Source organism: Rousettus aegyptiacus, unplaced genomic scaffold (genome assembly GCF_014176215.1).
Source record: "Rousettus aegyptiacus isolate mRouAeg1 unplaced genomic scaffold, mRouAeg1.p scaffold_m13_p_14, whole genome shotgun sequence".
Classification (NCBI taxonomy): Eukaryota; Metazoa; Chordata; class Mammalia; order Chiroptera; family Pteropodidae; genus Rousettus; species Rousettus aegyptiacus.
In genome coordinates this window covers 39,407,607-39,434,399 of record NW_023416289.1, presented here as the reverse complement: position 1 = coordinate 39,434,399, position 26,793 = coordinate 39,407,607, and the positions used below count along the sequence as shown (strand labels likewise).

Here is a 26,793-nt window from a genome sequence, read left to right as displayed (position 1 = left end):
CTGAGGCCCAGCCGGGGAGGAAGTCAAGCTGCGAGCAAGACTTTCTTGCACACATGTGCCTCTCTGCATACAATGGGGTTACATCCTGATAAAGTTCAAAATATCATTAAGTTGAAAAGGCATTTAAGATGCCTAACCATCGGAACATCATAGCTCAGCTGGCTGACCTTAAACTGCTCAGAACACATATATTAGCCTACGGCTGAGATTGCCCAGCATCATGAGAGTTTTGTACCACATATTGCCAGTCCAGGAAAGAAAAAAGTTCAAAACTGGAAGCACGGTTTCTACTGCGTATTGCTTTCGCACAACTGTAAAGTTGAAAATCGTAATTCAGGAACTGTATGTACAACTCAGGGAAGGAGTGTAATGTCATACATAGTCTTCATGTGGTTAAGAGTCGGATGACTGTGTTGGAAGAGAAAAAAGGAGGTAGAAGCCCTGCCACTGGGGGGGTTCCAGCAAAAGGCCAGCTCCTGGGCGCCCTCTGGTGGGCAAAGGGCAGAGGCAGGAAGCCAACGAGGAGGAGACTACAAGACTAAGAAGTCAACGAATCTTTTATTAAACGCCAGCAAATTTACTGGGAGGAGGCCATGATGCTGGACACACCTGTTGAGAAGAGAAGTGGGGACCAGCATCAGTGTGAGAAGAATGGGAGAACAACCACAGCACCCAAACTACTGAGCAGCAGATCACAACCCTCTTCTGGGCCTTAGTCACCATCACAAAAGCAGTTTGAAGTCGTTAAAAACTGGACTTTGAGGTAAGGAGGCCTAGGTTCAGATCTCAGCTTTGCTACGTACCAGGTACATCAGCTTCCCCATCTGTACAAAGCATCTACCCACAGGAGCATAGGATTGAGCGACATGATTAGAACAATTCCTGGTACTGAGTGTTATTCATTGCTATCATAATAACACAGTTTTTGAAAGATACTGAGTGCTAGGCCTGCATCTCCTCATTGCAGAACCACAACACAATGGGTACATCTCATTTAGAGCAAGGGTCCATGGTCCCCAAGTGTGGAGATGACTGTCCACTCAATTTGGTTCCTCAGTGAAGTACCACATTAACTGATTTGTACTGAGAAACCACACTGTACCAATGTGAACCTTTAATGGCACCCACCTTGAAGGGTGATATGAGGACCCAAGGACTTAAGTATAAGGAACTACAATGTCACAGTATCCATCATAATTATTGGTACTGTCTTCCCTATTTTTTAGATGAGAAAACCAAAGCACAGAGCAGTGAAATCACTTGCGCAAAGTCACGCAGCTAAAAAGCAGAGAACCAAGATCCCCAACCAGCCAACTTGGCTCCTGCACTTTCTGGTAATTGCTGCATCTCAGCAGACGCCAGGGCTGAGGCCTAGGAGCCCTGAGGACAAATGACAGATAATGGGATAGAGCCCCTGAGACCAGTAAGGGTGTGGGGAAACTTCATAAGGCCCTTCCGGGCCCTGGGAAATCTTGAGTGCAGCAGGGCGTGACACAGGGCCTGGAAGTCCCAGGGGAGGACGCCAAGCACCACCCTGTCATTCCTCCTTGAGTGGCAGCCCTGTGACAGAAGAGGTCAGGAGAGTCTGGAAGATGCAGATTTCCCAGCCCTGAACCAGAACAAATCATTCCAGGTCCTGGGGAGCCCCAGGCCCGGACTCTGTGGAAGGGCTCCCCCTTAGACCCACAGCCTAAGGCCTTGGGCCATCACTCACTGTCAAAGTCAATCTTCTCCACGATGTTCTTGGGCTTAATGCTCTCTTCCTGGCTACAGATGAAGATCTGGCCCGACTCATCGGCGCTCCAGCCATACTTGCTCATCCACACCTTTAGCTGGCTGTCTGCAGGTGACACAGACAGCACAGGCGCCTCAGTCACTCAGATCCCACAGCCCCAGGGGGCCTGAGAGGCAAAGGCCAGGGCACCCTCCTTGCCTAACTGCTTCAGAAACTACCAGTATCTTCTGTCTGGGAAGCAGCAGCAGCAGCCAGACTTTTTCCCTGTGCCAGCCCCGCGCTTACAGTTCATTATCCAAATGGCCGCCAGGGGGAGCTTTTTCGCTTTTAGACCCTTACCAACACCTGGGCTTTGTTTTAGCTTCTTTTATTCTAAATGCACCTCTTTTACCTCCCAGAGCAACCCTTGGTTCCTAATAACATCAGTGTATTTACTTATTTGCTTTCTCCCACAACAAACATGAAATGGTTAAAAATCATGTTATCACTACCACTAACAATAAGCCTATGGCACCAGGTTTGAAATTTCTTTGCAGTTCTTTTTCGCTCTTAGAAAATATGCCACTTGGGATGTAGGGCCAGACAGTGTACTGCTCTGCTACTTGAAAGAATTATTTTCTGCATAATTATCACCAATTTGATACAGATTCATCTGCTTCCTTTTATTTTCAATTTTAAGGGTTGTTTCATCTTCTTTTGACTTAATTTCACTTTTTTTAAAAAAGACAGTTTTCTTTAAATATTTATTTGGGGGAGGGGTACCTACTCAATTGGAGGTCTTTTATTTGTTTTTTTTTTTTTTTTACATGAATTCCTAGGGAATGGGCTCCAGCAGCTCATGTTCCTTTCCATTCATTCTCACAGTGTGTTTTTCTGGGTGGAGCAGGCTGGTGCTTCAGCTGAACCCAGACACCTTCCACTTTGGTTTCCTTCTTTCTTTGATCATTTTTCCTAACATGTTTCAGGAAGCCACCTCTGCTCTTAGAGTGCTTAATACGCTCAATACAAACATTAATTCTCTCGGCAAGAATCGTGCCCTTGTTTGTTTACATCAATGCCAAGTGCATGCTGGGTAACACTGCAGACTCCTCCAGTTTTGCCATGGGAACACTGGTGGGGAGTTCTTTTTTGAACAGTGCCTATTCCCCTGATGTCTGCGATCACCTTTCTTGAAGATTCGCATGTACATAGCCAAAAGAATAACTCCATGTTTTCTAAAAGGCCTAGAGAACACATAGCAGGGGGTTGTCCTCTTTCTTTTTGTGTTGGCCATTTTTGATGAATCACTGAAAGATAGAGGTTCTGGCCAAAAGGCTAATTTCACTTTTAAGTAAGTAAAACACCTCTCTGATGTAAAACACTTAGCATAGTGCCTGACACAAAGTATCCAATAAAAGTTAGCTTCCACTAAAAAACAAACAAAAACCCAAAAACAAATATCCCACAAAAACTACCTGGATCAAAGACAAAACTAAGGTACTCAGAGAATCTCACCTTCAACCTACCCCTCTACTGCCTGTTCTCACCCCTCACTTCTGCCCCATTAGTTTCCAAAAAATTTTCCTGTGTTTAGTTTTGCAAAAATGAGCAACTCCTTTACACATACATACACGCTATTTTTTTCTTTTTGGAAGGATCTTTCAATAACATAAATTGATCACGTCCCTCCCTGCTCAGAACCCTTCTATGGCTCTACCTCACTCGGGGTAAAGGTCGAAGTCCTCAGGTGGCCCCGCTTTATCTGGAGATCTCACTCCTACCGGCGCCCCTCTGCCCTGGCTCCCTGCAACTCACTCTGCTTCAGCCTCTAGTTGAACATGACAGACATGCTCCTGCCACAGGATCCTCACATTTGCTCTGCCCTCGGGCTGCCCGCATCATTCCACCGAAGCTACACCCTGTCCCACTCTACAAGCTGTCTTGAAAGACTTGTCACTAGACATGTACATCTCAATTTGTTATCTGTTATGCTACCTCGGTGAGAATAAATCTGAGCCATTTTGTTTGTTCACTGCTGTGTCCCCAGGGCCAAAAACAGTGTCTGGCAGAGTAGACATTCAATAATTTATGCAAAAAAAAAAAAAAAAAAAAAAAAAGAATGAATGTCACTGATCTCTCCCAACGAAGGGAATGTTTTATACAGAGTCCTTACTTCATCTCTGGGCTGGGCTTTCGCTAATGAGCAGGCGGGGCTGGGGTGCATCCATTGGAGGAGCTGGCTGAAGCCTACTGCCCTGACCACCCTGACCTCCCCTGGACTGGCAAGGGGGACCCAGCAAGGACCTTACCTGTCAGGTCTCCGAGCATCTCAGCCAGCAGCCAGCGATCAATGTGCTGGTAAGTGATGCCCACGACATGGCAGATAACTATGGAGGTCAGGGACAAAGATGGTAAAGAGCCACTTTCCAGAGCGCTGCCACTCCCTCTGCCTTCCCCCTGCTGGGGAGCCCAGGCTCAGCGAGGGACTTACATTTCCGGACAGAATCTTCAAAACCAGTTATACCTTCCAAGAGGTCCATGTTTTCATCCAGGGCTTGCTGTGAGAGGAGGAGTGACAATGGTGACAATGTTAATATCACAGAGCTGGGTTTGACCTGGCAGGCAGAACCCACGAGAGGGGATAGGTACAGATTAGCTAATTGCATTCAACCACCTGCCCTTGCTGTTTCGCTGAGAAAAGGCCTGCCACGCACAGCCCACGGGGCCCCGCAGGGTCTGTCCTTCACTGTGCCCTTGCCCCCACCCATTCACCCCCAATCCAGTCACAGGGGCCTCCTCACTCCCTCAGTCACACCAGGCACCGGCCTGCCTCAGGGCCTTTGCACTGCCTGTTCTTGTGTCTGGAACTCTTCTCCCCCGTGGCTAGCACCCTCACTTCCTTCAGGTCTCTGCTCAAATGTCACCTTCTCAGCAAGGGCTCCTGCCAACATTAGTGAGGGAAATGAGGAAGCCACAGGATGAGGAGCAGCAGCCGGTGAGGCGGGAGGAAAGCCAGGACACTCCTGGAGCCAAGTGAAGGAACGGTTTGAGGGAGCAGTGGATGACTGCCCTGTCAAAGGGGCTGACAGGACACATAAGACGGGGCCTGAAAACGACCTACTGGGCCTAGCACCAGGGAGGCGTCTGTCACAGAGTGTTCATGTTGGGAACCGGGGGGTGAGGGTGGGACAGAAGGTTGGTTACAAAAGCCTAAGTAAAGTGGGTTCGAGCGAGCATGGGGAGCCAGGGAGACTGAGCACAGGCAAGCTGTCACAGGAGCAGGTGACCGACAGTCACAAGTTGCCTGAGACTGAAGGGTTTCCAGGAACTTGAGACTTCCAGTTTTAAAACCAGGAAAGACCCGGGAAAACTGGGACAGCTGGTTCCCTGAGGCTAAAGGGGAGCAGAGAAGGGGGTAGGAGGCAGACCGGGGTGGGGCGGGGGGGAATGTGGAGGTCAGTGAGCACTTTTTTTCAGGCTAGAACTAACACAAGGGAGATGTGTTCAATGATGACAGAAATAACCAAGAAAGGCCACATCTGCTGTTATAAGATGATGGGGAAAACTGCTGTTGTGACACCACTAAGTGGGCACAAGGAAAAGGGGTCGGTGCACCAGAGGGGTAGGGGGTGGTGGCCTGAGAGGGACAATGCGTCCATTAAAACAGAAAAGTGCTCAGTCGGCTGTGATGGACGGCAGGGCCGGGCCAGGGGCGTGAGGTCTCTGGCAGCTTCTGTCTTCCTTTGCAGCAGGATGCTGGACCAGAAGCTGAGGTGACAAGGGGGCAGGGGAGAAGGCGTGAAGCTGTCTAGCAGAGCGGGTAAGGGAACACTGAGGAGGGAAGCAAAGAGTAGGCCAGAGGGGCCAAGGTCCATGGACCTGGGCAATCACAGTCTCGACGGCCTTTTCCCCAACCTCGCTGATCATCTCGGATATGTGTATGGGGGTGCGGGGTGGGGGGTGGAAATGCACAGCTTATGCTAAAGGAGGAAGCAGAACAGAGGACTGGGGGCGCTGGTCAGCCTGAGAATGTCGGCTTGGAGACCTCAAAGGGGTGAGCTGGGAAGCTAGAGTGTGGTCAGAGGGTGGAAACATCTAACATTCATGGCCAGAGGAAGAAACAATTACTGATAAAGACAAGTCTAGAGCAGCGGTTCCCACTTGGGAAGCTGCAGGAGTGGAAGAGCAGGACAGAGAGAACGTTCAGGCCATGGAGGTTTTTGCTGGAAAAACGTGTCAGCCCCAGCCCTGTGGGCACAGGGGACTACCTGGGAACCCTGGCTCCATGTGAGGATGACGATTCCATGAGACCACATTCGCAAAGCCGTGAGCACTGGGCCCATCGCCGCGCATGACCAATCAGTGTGAGTGGGCCTTACTTATAGCAGTTCGCTGTGTGGCCCAGAAACCCACTCCGCCCCTGAACCCAAGGGAATTTACCCAGAAGGCCTGGAAGTGGCATGTCTCCAGCAAGTCTCCAAGGTACAAAATCTGCCGGATGGGCCGTTCTTCTTGCTGGAGGAGGCCGCATTAAGGGCAAATTTCCACGGAGCCCCGGGAGGCTGCTGCCGAGTCCTGGACCAGCCCTTCCCGCCCACCTCCTTCTGTTCACTGCAGCTGGGTTATAATGGCAAAAGGTGACAGAACAACCTAATCATCCATTGAGGGGGACAATTATATCAATGGTCCACCCACAGAGATTGAGCCAACTCATAGAGAACTGATATGGAGAACGTGACATGACGCACTGTGATATGAAAAACCCAAGATGCAGAACCGTGCGCTTAACAGCCTACCATTTGGATGGGCGACGTACATGGATATAAACACACACCTACATGTCTGCAGAATCTGGGGACAGGTCCCCAAGAGCTGTAAACAACTGTTGCCTCCTGGGAGGGATGTGGGGTTGCTGTGGGACAGGGGAGGGGGAAAAAAAGCCTTATTATTTTTACTCTATACTTTTTTGTACTTTTAACGATATCATATGCCTATATTTTTAAGCCACCAGAACAGACCCCTGGGGAAGGTGGACAATATCTCAGAGGCAGGCATTCCCATGGACCTACCTAGCAGAGAAGGCTCAATGAGTAAGCTGCCATTTCTTAGCCACTAATGTGCAGGTAGGTGTGACAGCCTTGGGACTGTGAGTGCTACAAGCACAGGGCCAGCATGGGTGGGGGACTCTGCCAACTTTCTCAAGTGATTAAGGAATAGCTGGAGACTCATCTGGCCAAGTGTTGGACCAGCAGCAAAGCAAGTGGGTCGGCTGGGGGGCGGGGAGGGGAGAACCCAGTTCACTGACTTTCATTTAATATTTCTCACTGAAGGCCAGTACTGGGCCAGGCACTGAGGACATATACGGTCATGGGATTCTTTCTAAAGCATTAAATCCACCCCTATCACTCTGTAGCATTAAAGCCTTCCAATATGCCTTTTCTGAGTCTGAAACCCATTTTGAAATGTGGCACGACTACGCCCAACTTCTTCTACAGCCTCTGAAAGACAGCACTGAGCTCTGCTTTGCCTCCAGGCCTCCCTACATACTGTTCCTTCTGCCTGGATCTGTCTTCCCTAAGGCTTTGCTTAACCCATTTATCAAATGACCCGTCCTCTGGCCCCTCTAACCCTATGCCCTGACTACTCCAAGCTGTCACTGACAGGGGACCTGTCTCTTCCACTGGACTGTGAGCTCTGTGAGGGCAGGGGCCAAGTTGGTCTCAGCCACAAGAGTCCCAGCCCCACCCAGCACCAGGCCACTCCCGGAGTAGGCAGGTACTCAGGATTTGTGGCTGAACTCACACAACACTCCCCTGCGCCTGCCCTCCTGCATCCGCCCAGGCCCAGGAGCTGGAAGGATACATGTGCCTGGTCGATCATGCACTTGCACAGCGTGAAATCGGTATGGGGAAGGTTGGTGAGGGCCTTTAGCAGGATCTGGGCGGTGACTGTGGTCTGAAAGAAGGCTGGGTTGAACTGGTACCTGGGAAGGAGAATGAAAACATAGTAAGAGTGGATCACCAGGTCCCAGAGCCTCACTAGGTGCTAGGCAGGAGCTGGACATGCCCGGACTCTGATCTCAAGTACAACACTTTCTGGCTGTGTGACCTTACCCTCCCTGACCCCACTTTCCTGCCCTGTAGACAGAGACAGTTAGTCCTCACAACCACCCAATGAGGCAGACACTGTTAGGTGACTCACAAATGTGTACATAAGTAGCAGTCTGGAGCAGTGGTCAAGGCTCTGGAGCCAGACGGCTTAGGTTTAAACTTCCCTGAGGAGTGACCTTGGACTACTAATTATAAATTCTCTGTACATCAGTTTCCTCCTTTGAAAAATGGGACAATAACAACCTTATCTACCTCGCAAGGGCAAGAGAGCATCTGAGTTAACAGATACAAAGCACAGCAGCTACCAGAGTGAGCGCTAAGCGGCTGTCACCACGATAACCATCTATCTAGCCCCACAAATACAAGTGCTGTTATCACCACTTTCCAGACGTCAAAACCAAAGCTCTGCAAGCTATAAAAATTACACAGCTGGTAGTGTGTGAACAAAGCACTGAGGGGGAAGAACCCAAGCATCCGTCAACAGCACGGATAATTAGGACACAGCCACACAGCGGAACACTATACAGCAATGACAAGCAAACCGCAGCCACATGGGAAATGGGTGGGTCTCACAAACCCAGTGCTGAGGGGAAGATGCCAGATGCAGAAGAGCTCGTGCTGTAGGACTACATTTGTATCAAGTTCAAAGCAAGCGAACCTGAACTAAGCTCATCGGGATGAATGTGTGTAGTAAACTCACATAAAGCCAGGCCATGAGAGTATAAGAGTGGTTACCAGGGTGAGTGGTGGGGGTGGCCAGCACAAAACATGGGGCAAAGGGCCTGGGGCACTAGCAACACTCACTTTTGCAATATGAATAGTGATCACAGGGGCATTCACTTATAATTACTTGTTAAGCTATATACAATCCCTTGGCATTCACAAGAGATTGGTTTCAGGAGTACTTGTGCATACTGAATTCCACAGATGCCCAAGTCCCTTTTATGAAATGGCACAGTATTTACATATAACCTAAGCACATCCTCTCATATACTTTAAACCATCCCTTGATTACTTAAAATACCCAATATAATGTAACTACTAAGTAAAGAGTAGTTACACTGTATTATTCAGGGAATAATGACAAGAATCTGTACCTGTTCAATACAGACACAGCCACGTAGGCCAACCTACATAGTATATATCAGCAACATCCTATTTTGGGGGGAATATTTTCAGTCTTCAGTGAGTCGAATCCATGGATGCAGAACCCATGGATTTGGAGGGTTGGCTCTATTTGTTTTACGTACTAGCCTATATTTGTTTCGTCATTATTTTTTGAAAACCATCCTTCCTCCTGCCGTAACTTCCTTAGCTTCCTGGTCGTGCACACCAAAAGAAGCTACATCCTGCAGGCTACACCCAACTCCCACTCCACCCAGTGTTGGGAGCGGTACCCTGCTGGCTGCTGGCATGGGGGTGGGGTTGGAGGCAAACACTCACAGCTTCAGGACAGCCAGGTTGGCTTCCAGATCATAGGCATTCTCCTTGGCCTGTGTCTCCACATAGCGCTCCAGGGTGGCCAGATTCTCAGGATTGTACCTAGAGGAGAATCGAGATGGGTGAGCTGAGAGGAGACGAGCTGAGGCCAGCCACTTTATTGGGGGTGGGCACAGTAACCTGCTACTCTCCATTTCCTTTCTTCCCTTTAAATCTGGCACTGGCCACTAGCTCTATCTAAATCCTGAATCAGCTATATAAACTCTAAAAAAACTTATCCACATCCCAGACCTGAGTCTAAGCTCTAAACTCCCTCAGAGCCTGGGATGCCTCCCCAACCTCTCGGACAACCAGTCACTGCAGCCTGTATACCTGGCCTCCTGGACATCTTGCCATCCATCCCTTCCTCCCCTTCCCAGGCCCTCGCTCTGGTCTAGCCCCATCCTCGCCTCCCTAGCTTCCCCCACTCCAATCCTGACCAATCTGCCTGCGCTTCCCCTACCATAGCTCTGACTGCTCCCAGCTATCACTGTCTATTGTCAGTTTTGTGTGGACTCTGAACTGAGAACTCCGTGAAAGCATGGCCTGCGGCTGTCTTGGTCACCTCTTGGTCCCCAGCATTGCTCAGCACTGACAGATTTTAGTGTACCTAAGTTGAATGAATGACAAGAGGAGGAAAGATGAGAAAGACGAAGAGGCACTGAGAGGCACAGTGAGAGGCTGAGAAACAGAGAGGAAACTGAGGAGCCGAGAGAGGCCTTAACGCCACTGAAGAGGGGAGCTGAGTGGTAGGCAAGGCTATCTCCTGCCTCAAGGCTTTTGCAGCGCTGTTGACTTAAACATCTCCCCCAGGATGACTGGGAAGTCCCACCCCGAGCAAACCCAGGATCCTGACCACCCCTGTCACCTCCACCCCGCCTGGCCGCCTGACGCGTTCCCTCAGACCGGGCTCAGACCTGTCGATACCCTTGAGCAACTTGCCCACGTTCGCTCTCATCTGCTCAAACATCGCCATAGCTGCTGTCGCGCCCCACACCCGGGTGGAGCTGAGGTCCCGGCCGGCGCGGCGTCCTCGAGGACCGGAAAAGGAAATGGTGGCGGAAACGGAACTACGTCACTGTTTTCTCCCCAGCCCCGGGGCCGGTGTAGGGGAAAAGCTCTCTCTCGCGGCCGCCACGCTGCCTGGCTGCCACGTGACTTCTTCCCAGCAGGCGCAGTCGGCGCGTGCGCATACGCCCCGCCCGAGCCGGACCATCAGCGTGAGAAAAAGCTCCGTCTAGCCCAGTGCGCCCGCGCCTTCTCGGGGCGCGGAGGCGGGGCAAAGCTCTTCCCGGGCTTTGCGCTCTACCTCCCCGCGCTTGCGCGCGAACTTTGGGAAGGAAACGGATCTCTGACCGGTGGACTCACGCATCGGTGAACTCACAAAACTGTGTTGGAATGCACGTAGTAGTCTTCCCTCTGGGCCACGGCCAAGTCCAGAGGCGGGTGCTCTCCGAGGGCCCCTCTCCCCGAGGCCTGGACCCCTGAGCTGGAGTCCTGAGCAATGCAGTCTCAAGTCCTAAACCGTCCCTACGCTTCACTCTAACTCCAGGACTAGGGGCCCGCCAAGCTATTGTGCTCTGCCCGGCAAGGACTGGAGTTTTAGGGGGTCTTGGACTCTGCATCATTGCACCCAGTCCCCGCATAGACACCAGTCTTGTGGGTGAAGGCGAGCGCCCATGTGTGCTGTCTTAAGTTATGTGGGTACAGATTCTGCACACTACGAGCTTGAATGCACGGGTATGTGCTCTGGGTACATCCACATGTGTGCATACGGATATCCAGGCATGTGCACGTCGGCAAGTCTGCGCCTCGCACGGAGTTATCACTAACTGCATGTATGTGCCCGGTGAACAGTAAAGTACACTACACTGCATGATCATCCCTGTGCAGACCTGCCATGTCTAGGTTGTGGCCAAACTCGAGCACTCAGCAGAGGTTCGAAGGTGGTTTTCAGCCACCACCCAGAACGGGGGAGGGGCTGCTAAGGCGCCCACCAGGTCACACTTCAGATAGTTTGCATCTGGTTTACATTCAGCCCAGGGCTCTAAAGGTGGAGTGGGTCCCCTGGGTCCCAAAGCAAGATGCCCCTCACAGGCTTTCAGGGCCCAGGGGACAGGGGGTGGAGCTGGCTGCACAGCCTGCAGCTAGGGCAGGAAGCGAGAGTGGGGAAGGGGGAGGCCACAGCCGGTGCAGGCAAGGCGGGTGCAGGGCGTGTGGGGAGGGAGGGAGGTGCCAGCACTTGAGCCCTGAGGCCCTGCTGGCCCCTGGGCGCAGGCCCAGCTCCGGCTGCCAGGAATGGACCTCGTGGGCCCTGACATCTTTAATAGGGACCCCCGGGACCACTATGACCTGCTGCAGCGGCTGGGTGGCGGCACCTATGGGGAAGTCTTCAAGGTGAGGATCCCCCTCCTCCATCACCCTTCAACCAGTGACCTGTGGGGTGAGATCCAAGAAGGGAAGGGGATGAGAGAGGGTCCCATTCCCTGGCATTGGCTCAGCGATGCTGAGGTGGAATTCAGGGGGACGGAGCCTGTTTGACTGTCAACTTCCCTTTCCAAGGCTCGAGACAAGGTGACTGGGGACCTGGTGGCATTGAAGATGGTGAAGATGGAGCCTGGTGAGAGAGGACCCAGGAGCTTCTTACCCACCCCACCCCTTCCATCTCCTGGAACACTGGGATTGCCCCTATATTCCCTTCCTGCAGCGGTTTTTCTCTTCTGCCCCTCCTCGCAGATGACGACGTTTCCACACTTCAGAAGGAAATCCTCATCTTGCAAACTTGCCGGCACGCCAACATCGTGGCCTACCATGGGAGTTATCTCTGGTGATGAGCCTCAGACCTGCCTGGGACCCAGCCCAAACCCTACCCCACAACCTCCATGCCTAACCAGGGCACCCCCTAACCTGATCTCTAATCCTGGACTCCAATTCTCACTGGAGCACTCCTAACTTGATCCCTGGTCCAAAGTCTCACTTTTCTGACCAAACACCCCCTAATCTAACCTCCAATTCTGACTCCAATTTCTGACCATGGGTCCCCAAAATTGATCTCTTCATCGTAACCAAATCTGAAACTAAGTCTCCTAAAACTAATCTTTCATCATCCTGTCCTCCGGGTCCCCCAGTTTCCCTCCTCTTTCAATATCAACTCCTAAATTCCCCGACCCCCAATTTAATATCCCACATGCTCCAGTAATGAACTCTGTCCCCCAGACCTGGCAACTTGGTACTTCTGTGTCTCCTCCAAACCTCTGCAACCTGTGAGATCTCTGCCCTGTTTTCTAGGTTAGCATGGTACGGCAGAGAATGCCCTGGGGTTAGGAGCCCAAAGACCTGGGTTCGAGTCCAGTTGATCCTGAACACATTTCCTCTTTGAGCCTCAACTTCCCTGTCTATAAAACGGAAGTGGGACAATCTCACTCTGGTGGGCAAAGGGAGCTAGAGAGATGACAGCTGTTAAAGTTCAGAACAAGACAGTGAGCCAGAGGCTGTCCTATAAATGATAACTTATCATGATTATTATTGCTGTTGTAATTACTACTCTTGAACTGCTGTAGGCTGCAGAAGCTCTGGATCTGCATGGAATTCTGTGGGGCTGGTTCTCTTCAAGACATCTACCAAGGTAAGGGGAAGGGCAAGGGCATCCAGGCAGCCCCTGTCCCTCCATTCCACCTCTCTCGTCGCTGTGTTTGTGTCTCCTGGGACCTTTTTTCTGGTCCATATTTCACACAACTCCTTTTCTGGGCCCTGCTTTCCAGGACCTGACAGTCCAGCCCCACTCTTTCTGCACATTACGATCCCCTCTACTCCCCCTCCCCATCTTCCCCTGTGTCTGCATTTTCTCACTGTCTATTCATGTGTTTGAGTATTTCTGCACTTTTGGCTGATAGTAGGTGCCCACATTTTCATTGAGTGAGTGAATGAATTTCGGATTCTCTCTCTCAGCCTACTTTTCACTCTCTTGGAGAATTTGAGGGTGGGGGCGGAGTGGCCTCTGATCACTTCTCGATTTCTGATGCCCACCTCTCTTGGACCATCGCCCTGTCTCCTTCCAACCCAACACCTCAAATGTCACTAAAGGAAGGACTTTATTAAGTCTTTAGTGGGGAAACTGAGGCCAACAGAAAGGAAGCGACTCACACAGCCAGACTGTCAGACCTGCTCCCTGATCGTCTCTGTCTCTTGCCTCCCTCTGTCGTTCCCTCTCCACCCTCTCTATCTCTTTCTCAGTATGTTGGTCTTCCCACGTTTTGGTCTCTAACCATCCTCTTTCTGTCTCAGTTTGGATTTGTTCCTGCTTCTCTGTCTCTGTGTCTCTCTGCCTTTCCTCATTTTGCAGTCCCATCACCCGCCATTCAGAGCCCTCCCGTGGCTTCTATTTCCCTCTAAAGAAAAGCCCAGGCTCCTCATTGTGGCCCACAAGTCTGACCACCACCGCTCCCCGAGCTGAACGACCTCATCTACTGTCCTTGACTCCTCACTCCACCCACTGGGCACTCTCCTACCTCCTAGCCTCTGCACTGGATCTTGTTCCCCCTCTGAATGGGACCGCTCACATTTTCATCCTGTCATTTTTGCAGAGTAGGCTTCACTGGCCAGCCTGTGTAAAATGTCACAGCCTTCCCACGCATCGTCCTTTCTTGCTTGGTTTTTCTTATGAGCATCTCGCATACTGTGTATGTGTTTTACTTAATTATCTGGCTTATCTGGTCTCCCCCATTGGAATGCTCTCTCCAAAGGACAGGGATCTGTCTCTCTTATTCACAGCTGTGTCCCCAATGTCTACCACAGTGCCTGCCACACAGCAGACACACAGTAAATGTCTGTTGAATAAATCTCCGTCTTCCTCTGTCCTCTGGTTCCCTGCTCTTTTGATGACTACCCCTCCATCTCCCCACCCACCTGTCCCATTGTGTATTCCCCTCCCCACATAGCACCCTCTCAGCCAGTGTGAGTGGGGGCCAGGGGCTCCTGGGGCCAGATTTCCTGGTTCCCAGCCAACAGCCCTGGGGTGACCTTTGCAGTGACAGGGCCCCTGTCAGAGCTCCAGATCAGCTACGTCTGCCGGGAAGTACTCCAGGTGAGGGGAGGCCTGGTGGGCCTGGGTGGGGGCAGGGCCCTGCCAGCCCCCAGGCTCTCACAGCCCCCATGCCCTTCCTCTTCTCTAGGGACTGGCCTATCTGCACTCACAGAAGAAGATACACCGGGACATTAAGGTGGTCTAGTGACAGAAAGGTGGCCTTGGTGGGTGGGGGGCCCAGGAGGTGGGAGTGGTATTTGGAGGGCCTAGGGTGGCATTGAGCTGTGAGGTATGGAGGCAATTGTAGGCTGGGGGAGGGTGTGCTCTCTGACAACCTCTAATCCCTCCCTCTTGTCCACAGGGAGCCAACATCCTTATCAATGACTCTGGGGAGGTCAGGCTGGGTGAGTATCGCTGGGAGGGTTGGGAAGGTGGACTGGCGTGTGGCCCAGGGGACGGGGAGCCCAGGTCACTCTGTCTTTCTCTCTGCCTGCAGCTGACTTTGGTATCTCGGCCCAGATTGGGGCAACACTGGCTCGACGCCTCTCTTTCATTGGGACACCATACTGGTGAGGGGTGCCCGGAGGGCAGCTAGGGACGGGGTGAGGGGCAGAGGCTTTTCCCACCCCAACCTCCGCGAGTCCGCTTCTGGCTCCTTGTCTCTGCCTCTGCCTTGCTCTGTTGAACACTCCGTCTTCCCTTCGGCTCTCTCTTGAGTTTCCCGTTTACCTTGGTCTCCTGGGGCCTCTCTGCCTGTTTCACCCAGTGTTTGTATTGATTTTTATTCTGATCTGTCTCCCTCTATCTGTCAATTTCTCTTTTCCCTGTCTCAGTATGGCTTCCTTTGTCTCTTTGTTTCTATGTCTCTCACTCTCTGTCTCCCTCTTTTCCCATCTGTCTCTGTATCTCATCTTTATTCCCATCTTTCTCTTCATCTTTATGATTCTCTCTGCATCTGGCTCTCTCTGTGTCCCACTCTCGCTCTCTTCCTCCCCCAACTGCCCACACCAGCGAGTCTCCCCTCCCCCTTCGTGTGTCACCCCGGGCTCTCTGAGGGTCTCTACCCCCAGGATGGCTCCAGAAGTGGCAGCTGTGGCCCTGAAGGGGGGATACAACGAGCTGTGTGACATCTGGTCCCTGGGCATCACTGCCATCGAGCTAGCCGAGCTCCAGCCACCACTCTTTGATGTGCACCCTCTCAGGTAGACGGATGGAGCAGGGCCCCCCGGGCCCAGAGACCCTGCCTAGCCCTGACCCTGAATATACCCCCGGCCTCCTTCCCCACATCAAGACCCCCACACAGAAGACCCTGCTTCTTCCAAGCCCAGTTTGAGGATCCCCTCAGAAAGCCTTTTTTTCAGCCTTCTATATCAAGAACTCTCAACTCAGGGATGCCCATCTCGAGCCTCCCTCAGTGACTGCCGTGGCTCTATAATGTCATAAGCAGTGTTCCCTTGAAGGGGCAGCCCAGTGCATTGTAAAACCCAAGCCTCCTTCTCATTCTGTCCCTTAAGTGTTCTCTGCTGACCTCAGTGCTATTAGGGGCCCCTCAAGCCCCCACTGGGAGTCCAAACCACATGTTCTCCCCCTTACTCTTTTAGGGTTCTCTTCCTCATGACGAAGAGTGGCTACCAGCCCCCGCGGCTAAAGGAGAAAGGCAAATGGTAGGAGCAGGGGATGCGAGGATGCAGAGAGCCAGGGCTGATGGTCTGATGGAAAAGTCTCTGGTCCCCTCACCCTAGAACTTGGTTCCTTCCTCCCAAGGTCAGCCGCCTTCCACAACTTTGTCAAAGTCACCCTTACCAAGAGCCCCAAGAAAAGACCCGGCGCCACCAAGATGCTCAGCGTAAACCTCCCCTCCCGGAAGCCCTTTCCAGACTCATATCCTAGAATTCCCCAGGGCCCCATGGCTCCCCAGGACAGTGATGGTTTAGTTCTCCGAGCGCCCCCCACCAGGCTCCCTGAATTCTTTTAATCCTTTCAAATTCAGAATTGCCCAGTCACAGTTCCCAGAGTTCCCTGCCTTCTCCCTGTCCCCCTAGACAGTTCTCAAGCCCCTGTCCCGCCCTCTCCCTCCGCACCAGCCCTCTGTCTGCCGACACCCTTTTCTCTTTCCCCAGCATCAGCTGGTCTCTCAGCCTGGGCTAAACAGAGGCCTGATCCTAGATCTTCTTGACAAACTGAGGAACCCAGGGAAGGGGACCTCCATTGGGGAGATAGAAGATGAGGAGCCTGAGGTGAGAGGCCCTGGATTCCAAAAGCCCTGGAGCCCGCTGGCCTTGCCCAGGCTGTGCGCCCTGCCTGGGGTACCTTCCTGCTGCCTCTCTTGGAAGGAAAAAGGGCGGGAGGATGGGGAACTTGGTACAGAGGTTATGGGACAGCCAAAGGCTCCAGGCTGGGCCCACGGGATGGTGGGGCTAATGGAGGCCATGGCCTGATGTGGCTGCTGCTCTGCCCAGCCACCCCCTGCCATCCCTCGGCGGATCAGATCCACCCACCGGTCCAGCTCCCTGGGGATTCCAGATGCGGACTGCTGTCGTGAGTAGAGTCCTTAAGCCTGGGACACTGACCATATGGTAGCTCCAAGAGACCCCCTTCACCCCTGCATCACTTATCACTTCCAAACAGATCCCCAGAGGCTCCATCACCACCTGCCCCATGAGGCGACTGTAGAGACCTTGCCTGTTTGACCTATAAACATACCCTGTGAGACTTCCAGTCATTGCTCTGACCCCCAAAGAGACCTCAGAAATATAGCAGACCCCGATACCCAAATGGAACCTGAAAACAAACCCTCTATCACTACTTTGAGCCCCCACCTCCCTGATCTCAAATCCAGATCCCCAAATGAGACCCCTGTAAATCAAGATCCCTCCCCTTTTGGGATAGCTCCAATCCTAAGAGCCCGACCCCAAAACTCCCAAGTTTATTTTCTGTTCCAAATCCATCTCCTCAGCTCACTGTGTGTTATCTCTCCACCCACCCCTCCCTCCTTTCAGGGAGGCACATAGAATTCAGGAAACTCAGAGGAATGGAGTCCAGACCCACAACGGACACAGTGAGATGTCACTCCCTGCTCGCCCCAGACTCCCTCCCCTCCCCCTAGGCCACTGCTGACTCTGACCTGTATCCCACAGGCTCACTTACAGCCACCCGGAGACTTTAGGAGCAACAGTCCTAGGTCAGAGACCCTCAGGCTGGGAGGGGAGGGGGCTGGCATATGTGCGGGAATCACCTGAGGCCCATGCCTGTCAATCCACAGGAGGCACCTGTCAGAGTCCGACGATGACTACGATGACGTGGACATGTAAGAGAGCCGGGCCTCAGCCACTCAGGCCTTTGCCTGGCCTTGCCTCCCTACAGCCCTCACCTTGCTTCCACCTCAACCCCACCCTCAGCCCCTACTCTCCTCCTGCCACTCATCTCGGACCCCTGACTGGACCTCAGTGCAACCCCCGCTTTCCTTTATCCCCAGCCCATGACCCTGACCTACCCCAGTCCCACTCTCCTTCCTGCTCTACCTGTTCCCTAACCCCACCAAACCTCAACCCTTCACCTTACCTCACCTCAGACCTCTGACTGCCAACCCCTCCCCAGCTCCAGCCCCACCTTTCTTCCACCTTCGAGTATGACCTATGACCTGACTCAACTCCAGCCCCCACCTGCCCTCAATCTGGTTCCTTCCAGAATGCCCTTGTGCTCCAGCCTGAGCCCTTTCCCCACCTATCGGGCTCAGCCCTGGACCCTCTGCCACATCCCAGCCCCCAGCTTCTCCCAGATGTTGCTCCAACCCTCAGACCTCAGCCACAGGCCTTCATCTTTCCCCATCTTCTCATGCACCCTCAGACTGAACTTTGACTCTGGGGAATTCCCCCATTCAGACCCCAACCTCAACCCCCACAGTCAGACCCCGTCCAGCCCCCAGGCCCAGTGTCAGCCTCAGGGCCCACGTTGTGCCTGTAATGGGCTCACATGCGCTGCCGAGCACCAGGTGAGCACCTGATCCCCGAGAGAGCAATGGTTTGTGTTACCAGGTGGCTGTAAAGATTTAGACTTGACACCTTTGTCAGCACTTGATCTCCAAGAGTTGCTGTTACTATTGTCATCACAATTATTCATCCTTTAGTCCTCAGCTCCGGTGCAGACCTAGCCACCCCTGACCCTTCTGAGCTGACTTCCAGCCCCAACTCACCCCTGTCCTTGTTCCCCACACTCCCACCTGCTTACCTGGTCTTTGTGTTTCAGCCCCACCCCTTCAGAGGACACACCTCCTCCGCTACCGCCCAAGGTAAGGCCCTGAGCCAGGGCTGGGCTGGGAGTTTGGGAGGTCAGGGTCCTCAGATGCTGGGATACTGGGTGCTCTGGTGCTGGAGTCTGGGACTCCAAGTCCCGCGAAGTCTGGGAGACGGGATGAGAGCACACTGGGATCTGGAAGCAGCATCCCAGAACCTAGGGGTGTAACTCACATTAGACTGATGGACACCGGGCAGCAGCTGGTGCACCTAGCGTGACCTGTTAGCTGCTGGAGTGTGTCGATGTTTGAGGGTCGGTTAGAGGGGAGGGCTGGGTTGTGCCAGGACATTATGGGGAGGGTCAGGGCTGTGACCAAACGTCAGTTCCGGCGGTGGCAGGGTTGGGATGCAGGGAGCCCTCTCTCTGAGGTCATCTAATGTGTGACTCACCCCCCTTCTCTGTCTCCAAAGCCCAAGTTCCGTTCTCCGTCGGACGAGGGTCCCGAGGGGACTGTGGAGGAGGGACAGCTGAGCCCAGGGGTGCTGGTCCGGTGTGCTAGTGGGCCTCCTCCACGCACCCCGCATCTTGGGCCTCCCACAGCCACCCGAAGCCCCCACCTAACTGCTCATTCAGGTAATGGGGCAGGCTGAGGTGGGAGGTGGGCAGGGGTGGGGAGGTCTGGGGGCTGATTTCTCCCCGCCCTGTCTCAGAACCCTCACTCTGGAACCCAGCCCCCCGGGAACCTGACCAACCCCCACTGTTGCCCCCCAAGAAAGAAAAGATGAAGAGAAAGGTGAGGCCAGCTATGCGGAGGGCTCACATTTCTGGGTGGGGCTGGGGATGCCGGGTGGGGGTGGGAGTGGGAAGACTAATTATGATAATAGGTGACATCTGTGGAGCAGTTCCTCTGTGCCAGACACTGATCTCATGTCTTTATGTGGCGTAAACCTTCACAGATGGAGGTGGATATTATCCCCCACAGAGGAGGAAACGGAGGCAGACAGGGTAGCTTGCCAAGGCCATAAACCTTTGAGGAGGCAGAGGCAGGATTTGAACCCTGGCACTCTTGCTCCAGAGTCTTAACCACTGTACCTTCCTGTCCCCTCCTCCTTTCTGCTGGATCTGCTCTGCTCCCCGTGGCCTGCCTAGGGATGTGCCCTTCTCGTAAAGCTGTTCAATGGCTGCCCCCTCCGGATCCACAGCACGGCCGCCTGGACACATCCCTCCACCAAGGGTGGGCATTCAGGAGGGCCACGGAGAGCATGGGGGTGGGGAGGGGCCTTCATGGAAGGTGCAAAGGCAACGAGTGGGGAGGCTTTAAATAGAGCTGAGGCAGGGGCAGGGCCTGGAGTTAAGATTGTGTCTGAGGACCAAAGATGGGCAGAGCAAAGATATGTTTGAGAGTAAAAACTAGGAAAATTAGAGTTTGAGGGCCATGAGTATCAGCTATAGTAGACCGGTCAGTTTGGAGTACAAAATGGGGATGGTTGGTTGAGTGGAGTCAGGAGTGTTAGGGATTAGAATGTAGCAAAAAGGGAGAGTGTCTGGGGCTCAAAGATGTGTAGACAAGATCAGTGAGGGGTAAATGTTAAACGGCATAGAGTTTGGGGAGGGTTACACTGGATAGAAAAAGCCATATTTAGGGGGCTTTGAGTTTGAGGGTCAATTTTGAGACAGGATTTGCCTTCAGGGACCAGAACTAGGAAGGGAGAAAGAGGGACAGAACTTAGAGGGCTATCTGGGGAGGCATGTCTAATGTTTGGGTCAGCATTGGGGGACAGAGGGTCAGGATTTGCGGATCACAGATGGAAGAGCCACCAGAACATGGTAAGTCAGAGGTAGGTGAGATCTGGGGAGACCGAGAATGGGATTGTTGAGGTGGGGGTGAGAGTTAGAGAACTAAAGGCCAGGGCTGGGGGACAGAGTGCCAGTGTTCGGGGTCAGTCCATGTGGTGATCTAGGAGGTCCCCCAGGATGAGACAAGTCCCAGCATGTTCTTTTCCGCCCCCTATCCCCAGACCAGCACTTGATTCTGGGGGCAGAGGAAGGCATTTTCATCTTGAACCGGAATGATCAGGAGGCCACACTGGAGATGGTGAGAGACAGCCCCTCCGGGGTGGGCCAAAGGTGGGGGGCTGGAGTCGGGGATTGCTAGGGTCTTACAGGAGCCATCTCCTCCACTCTCTGCAGCTCTTTTCTAGCCGGACTACCTGGGTATACTCCATCAACAATGTCCTCATGTCTCTCTCAGGTCTGGCTGTGGGGTGGGTGGGGGCCAGAAGTTAAGGAATCAAGGGTTAGAGGGTTGGGAGGGAGATGGGCACAGATGATAAAAACTTAGGGTCCCCTTTCCCGGAGCTCATGGTTCAAATTCCACCTACTCTTTACCTTTGGACTGTGGGGCAAGAGACTTATCCCTCAACCTCAGTTTTCCCATCTATAAAATGGGGCTCACAATGGCCCCCACCTCTCAAATCAGTTTTGAGGGAATGTCTAGAATAAGTTTGTCTTTACATTTCTTTGATGTTTGATGTTAATTAGAACTTGTCCCACACTTTACTAAAATAGAGTGAGCAAGTTATAAATTAATATTTTGTCATTGTTTTATCAATATTTTATGTAAAAGATTTTCTAATTTATAGGGAAACTCCAATCCAAATAGGATTTGTGAGCTAGTTAGTTAATATCATGCCTGTGATGACAAACTTTAAAAGAATTTCTAGATGGGTTTCTTCTTAAACTTCATAACGTGTGTAACTTCATCTGACTGGGTAACTGCCCATAGTTTCTCACGTGGCGACAAGCACCAAAGGGTAGGGAATTGCATTTATTTTACTTACCACTGGTCACTGGGGCTTAGCACAGGGCCTGCCCAACAGTGGGTGTTTAAAATACGTTGAGTGAAACATGAATAAATGAAAAGTGCTTGAGACTTGAAAATTTTGGACAAAGCAATCGGGTCTAGTGAAGCTATGGGGAAAGGTGGGAGTGTCCTGCGTCCTATAACTACCTGCTTCCCCCTACATACACACACACTGCAGGAAAGACCCCCCACCTGTATTCTCATAGCATCCTGGGCCTGCTGGAACGGAAAGAGACCAGGGCAGGAAGCCCGATCGCTCACATTAGTCCCCATCGGCTACTGGCAAGGTACCAGACCCCAATGGCCCTTGGTGTCCCCTCTTCCTGCCTACCTTCCATTCATACCTACCTTCTTCTGTAGGAAGAACATGGTCTCCACCAAGATCCAGGACACCAAAGGCTGCCGGGCATGTTGTGTGGGTGAGAGAGACGGCCCTGCACGTGCAGAGAGGGGGCGGGGCCAGGGCACGGCTTGGGCTGCGTCCACTCGAGAGGGTTTGAGTTAAGGCAGGGTGTCCAGAGCTGAGGAAAAAATATGTGGCCTTTTGGGGAGTGGGCGGGCAAGGGGAGAGAGGATTGACTTTAACCCATCCTTACCCACTCCCACAGCGGAGGCCGCGAGCTCGGGGGGCCCTTTCCTGTGCGGGGCTTTGGAGATGTCTGTGGTCCTTCTTCAGTGGTACCAGCCTATGAACAAGTTCCTGCTGGTCCGGGTAGGGGGCCTGGAGAGGCTGGCTTCTGTAAAGAGCTCTAAAACACCATCGTTTCCACTCGTGGCCCCGACCCTATCCTCCCCAAGGTCCCTCCCATCTGCTGCAGGTGCTAGAGTTTCCCTTTCTGAGGTCTTTCCTATCCCTAAGTTCCGCCCCTCACCCCTGGCCTAATTCTTCTTCAGGCCCTATGCCCCCAACCCCCCTCCCTTGTCTCTAAGGAAAACCTCTTCAGCTCCTTTGAGCGTCTTAGGAGACTTTGCTGCCTTTGAGGCCACCCCCTACCTCCGCGGTGGCCTTTCCTTTAGGTCACCAGGGCGGCACGCCCCCAAAGCCACGCCCACTCTAGGGCCACAGCCGTCTATTTCTATGGAGGCACCACCTTAACCCTCTGAAATTTCTAGGCGGCTCCTCCCAAGACCGAGCACCCGGGAAATACTTGGGAAGCCCCAGACCCGCTCTCCTGCCAGACCCTGTCCCTCTCACGCCCCGCCCCAAGACTCTGAGCGGCCCTTCCCCGTGCGCTCCGCAGCAGGTGCTGTTCCCGCTACCCACACCTCTGCCGGTGTTCGCTCTGCTGACCGGGCCAGGCTCCGAGCTGCCTGCCGTGTGCATCGGCGTGAGCCCCGGGCGGCCTGCAAAGTCGGTGCTCTTCCACACCGTGCGCTTCGGCGCGCTTTCCTGCTGGTTGGGCGAGATGAGCACGCGTGAGTGGGGCAGGGTCTCGCTGGGGGCGGACCTGCTGGGGTGGGTGGGTCTGGGTGGCTGGGCGGTACTTAGCTTGAGGTGTAATTGGAACGGGGGTTGAACCTGGGGTGGGGACAAGGCGGGGAGAAATATCAAAACAACTGATGAGATCCACGACCTCGCGGGGCCTCTATGATGGGCGGAGTTTAGCTTACTTGCTTGGGAATGGAGAAGGTGCCTGGCGGAGGAAGGTGGAATGCAGTGGAATCAGTCCTTGAACACCCTCCTCTCAAACAGAGCACAAGGGACCAGTACAGGTGACCCAGGTAGAGGAAGACAAGGTGATGGTATTGATGGACGGTAAGGACCCTCCTCCCTCTCCCTCACTGCTCCTGGATCTCTGCCCCCTGGATCCTGTGTCTCCCAGAAACAGAGCCCCTCCAAGCCTTGCCTCTGTTGTGCTTTGCATCTCACACTGAATTTATTTTCCAGTTCCTGGATAACCTTGTAAGCCCTGGTCTTTAAGCCCTCTGTCTACCCCCTTCTAGGGTCCCTGAAGCTAGTGACTCTGGAGGGGACCCCAGTCCGGGGTCTTCGAACTTCAGAGATTCCGATGACAGAAGCCGTGGAGGCCGTGGGTACGTGGAGGGATGGGAGGGCCCAGGGTCCCAGGTGGAGGCTCAAGTGATACCCAAGGGTAACAGGCACTGCTTTCCTCCCAGCTTTGGTCAAGGGGCAGCTCCAGGCCTTCTGGAAGCATGGAGTGCAGGTGTGGGCTCTAGGCTCTGACCAGGTAAGCTCCTCCATCCCAAGGCCCACAACCGCCCCACCTCAGTCATCTCATTCATGAAATGGCTAGGAGAACTGAGTCAGGGTGTGAAGTCCTGAAGGAGAGGCTTCCTCCAGTGTCAGTTCAGACAGGTCCCCTCTATACCTCAGGGTCTCTTGTGTCCAGAGCTCATTCCAGGCCATTGAGTGACCTTGTGCAAGGGACTTTGCTTCTCTATGAACCACAGCTTTCTAGCTATAGAATGGGGGTCACTATAGAGGTATGTGGGTGTTTAAAAGCATAGGCCAGATTGCTTGGGTTGGAATCCAGTTGAGTGGCCTTAGGCAAACTGACTCAACCTACCTGTGCCTTACTTTTCAAATCTGGAAAATGGAGTGAAAAATATTGCTTAGCTCAGAGTACACTATGTGTCATACTCTGTCCTCATGTGTTTGTATTTTATTCAGTCTTTGTGATCACCTGTCACGTAGGCACTGTGATTTCCTGGGTTAGCCATCTGAAGCATAGAGAGGTTAGGGAACTTGGTTGAGGTCAGATGGCTGGCGAGTGGTGAAAAGAGTGATCATTTCTGGACGTGAGGCTCAGAGAACTGCCCCCTGCTCACTTTAAGGGAGAGGGAGGGGTCTTTGAGATATTGACACGCATCTTTTCCCTCAGCTGCTGCAGGAGCTGAGAGACCCCACCCTCACCTTCCGTCTGCTTGGCTCCCCCAGGTACGGACTTGGGGAAGGGGACAGAGGACAAGGGAGGGAGCTTCTGTTGTGGAGAAGGCATCCTGAGGTGTCTCCAGTCACCTGTATCTTTTGGCGTGGATATTCTCTCACCTGGTCTCCCTGCTTCCCTTTCTACCCCTTATAGTTCATTCCCTACATAGCACCCAAGGGAGCATTTTCATTTTTTATTTTATTTTAACTTTTTTATTTTGACATAAATTTATACTCGCAGAGAAGTTGCAAAAATAGATTTAAAGGTCTGTATCTCCACCCAGATTCCCTGGATGTAAACTTTTTTTTTTTTAACCACATTTGCTTTATTTTCCTCTTCCATATTAAAATTATGTATGTAATTTTTTTTGACTATGTGGATGTGAGTTGTAGACATGCTGTCCATTTACCCCTAACTTTTTCAGTGAATATTTACTAAATCAGGCAAGGACAAACCACGGTGCAGCTGTCAATAACAGGAAAATAAGACCGAGACATGACTACTTTCTAATCCACACACCCATTCACGTCTCACCAGTTGTCCCAGTGATACTCAACCAAAAAATAATAGTTTTCTTCTTCTGGCCAGGGATACGATCCAGACGAAGGATTTATGTTTCTTTAGCCTTTGGCCTGGAACAATTTTTCATACTTTGTTTTTCATGACCCTGAGACTTTTGAAGAGTAGAATGTCCCTCAGTTAGGGTTGAGGTTTTTGGGCAAGAAGTGATGGTGTGTCTTTCTCAGTGCATTGTATCAGAAGGCACATGTCAGTTTGTCTTATTACTGGTCATGTTATCTTTGATCATTTGGTTAAGGTGCAGTCAGCCAGGTTTATCCACTATAAAGTAACTCTTTTTTCCTTTGTATTAAGTACAGTAGTCCCCTTTTCTGTGGGGGATACATTCTAAGACCCCCTGTCTTGAAACCACAGATAGTATTGAACCCTATATACATTATGTTTTTCCCCTATACATACATATCTATGATAAAGTTTAATTATAGGCACAGTAAGAAATTAATAATAAAATAGAACAATTATAATATACAATTAAAAAGTTACATGAATGTGATCTTTCTCTCAAAATATTATACCGTACATACCTTTCTTATGATGATGTGAGATGATACGATCCCTACGTGATGGGATGAAGTGAGGTGAATGATGTAGGCATTGTGATAGCAGTAGGGTACTATAAAGGTTACCTGAACAAGAGCACTGTGACGCCATGACAGTTGATCTGATCACAGAGAAGGCTACTAAGTGACTAATGGGAGAATAGCGTATACAGTGTGAGTACACTGGACAAAGAGGGATGATTCGCGTCCCAGGTAGGACAAAGCAGGACAGCACAAGATTTCATCACATTACTTAGAACAGTACGCAATTTAAAACTTATGAATTACTTCTGGAATTTTCCATTGACTATTTTTGGACTGCAGTTGACCTCAGGTAACTGAAAGCTTGGAGAGGGAAACCACGGATGGGGAGGGGGAGACTACTGTATCTTTTTGGGCAATTTGTTGAGGCTACTGTTTCAAATTAGATTTTCACCTGCTAGTTTTAGCATCTATTGGTGATTTTTGCCTGAATCTATTATTAGGATGGTTACTAAATGATGATTTTCTATTTTTATCATTCCTTCTACATTTACTAGTTGGCATTCTACTATAGAGAAGAGCTTTCCCTTCTCAACCATTTATGTATGTATATATGTATGTCAGCATAGTCTCATGGATGTCCATTTTATTCTGTGGGTTATATTCTATTACTGTCATTTCTTTCGAAGCACAAATACTCCCAGATTAGCCAGTGAGACCCCTTCAAGGATCCCCTGTGATCTTTGACATGCCAGAGGGGTCATTTAAATTCCAGATCTGAATTTGTCACTCTCCCCATGTTTAAAACCTTCCTGCGGCTTCAAGATAAATACCCAGTTCTGACTTCTACAGCCAAGCCCCAGGCTCTCTCCCACCTCACGGCCTTTGCAAGGACTGTTCTCTCTGCCTAGAACACTCTTCCCGGCCCTTTCACCAAGTTCCTTCCTGAGCCTTGCTCAGGCTGACCCCTTGGGCTAGGTGTCCCTGCTGTGTGTACCTTGCTTCTTTGCATACATGTAATTCACTGATCCATGTTGGTCTCCCACTCTAGATTGAGCTCCCCAAGGGCAGGGACCACTGCTATAGCCCAGCATTATGTCAGCACAGCCTCTATTAACTCCTTTGTGACTGACTGACTGAATGAATGAATGAACTGACTTCTCTTTCCCTTCCCCAGACCTGTGGTGGTGGAGACACGCCCAGCAGATGATCCTACCGCCCCCAGCAACCTCTACATCCAGGAATGAGTCCCTGGGGGGGTGTCAAGAACCCATCCTTGCACCACCACCCCTTCCCCCATGGACACACATTAGTGGTCATGACATGCCCGTCTCCCAATAAACATGACTTCAACCTCTGCTGTCATCTTGTTTTTCTGGG

The 26,793-nt window shown here is 52.0% G+C and overlaps 2 protein-coding genes across 4 annotated transcripts; one reads left to right on the top strand and one right to left on the bottom strand.

Moving 5' to 3' along the window:
* Positions 1-539: 539 nt before the first annotated feature.
* EIF3K (eukaryotic translation initiation factor 3 subunit K) lies at positions 540-10,439 on the bottom strand. The gene is made up of 8 exons (XM_016165251.2): positions 10,221-10,439; positions 9,268-9,366; positions 7,577-7,697; positions 6,155-6,229; positions 4,206-4,272; positions 4,024-4,101; positions 1,715-1,840; positions 540-609 (listed from the first exon to the last, which is right to left on the bottom strand). Exons 1-8 carry the CDS (start codon positions 10,277-10,279, stop codon positions 578-580), a joined length of 657 nt encoding a protein of 218 aa, XP_016020737.1. The 5' UTR covers positions 10,280-10,439; the 3' UTR covers positions 540-577.
* A 191-nt stretch (positions 10,440-10,630) lies between these two features.
* On the top strand, positions 10,631-26,771 carry MAP4K1 (mitogen-activated protein kinase kinase kinase kinase 1). Of its 3 annotated transcripts, none has more exons than XM_036231617.1 (32): positions 10,631-11,141; positions 11,634-11,700; positions 11,866-11,923; positions 12,040-12,130; positions 12,864-12,928; positions 14,331-14,386; positions 14,475-14,522; positions 14,688-14,730; positions 14,823-14,895; positions 15,397-15,528; positions 15,928-15,990; positions 16,091-16,172; positions 16,447-16,563; positions 16,786-16,864; positions 17,326-17,384; positions 17,464-17,507; positions 17,589-17,633; positions 18,572-18,614; positions 19,030-19,192; positions 19,270-19,352; positions 19,709-19,793; positions 20,578-20,654; positions 20,750-20,810; positions 21,601-21,709; positions 21,783-21,841; positions 22,031-22,134; positions 22,664-22,838; positions 23,116-23,178; positions 23,367-23,456; positions 23,541-23,611; positions 24,266-24,321; positions 26,591-26,771. In XM_036231617.1, the coding sequence occupies exons 1-32, from the start codon at positions 11,002-11,004 to the stop codon at positions 26,658-26,660; spliced, it is 2,571 nt and encodes an 856-aa protein (XP_036087510.1). In that variant the 5' UTR covers positions 10,631-11,001; the 3' UTR covers positions 26,661-26,771. The 3 variants fall into 3 exon arrangements, with proteins under 3 accessions (XP_036087510.1, XP_036087511.1, XP_016020736.2); XM_036231618.1 differs by having other exon boundaries at positions 11,021-11,043; XM_016165250.2 differs by lacking the exon at positions 10,631-11,141 and having other exon boundaries at positions 11,516-11,700; positions 26,591-26,766.
* Positions 26,772-26,793: the final 22 nt, after the last annotated feature.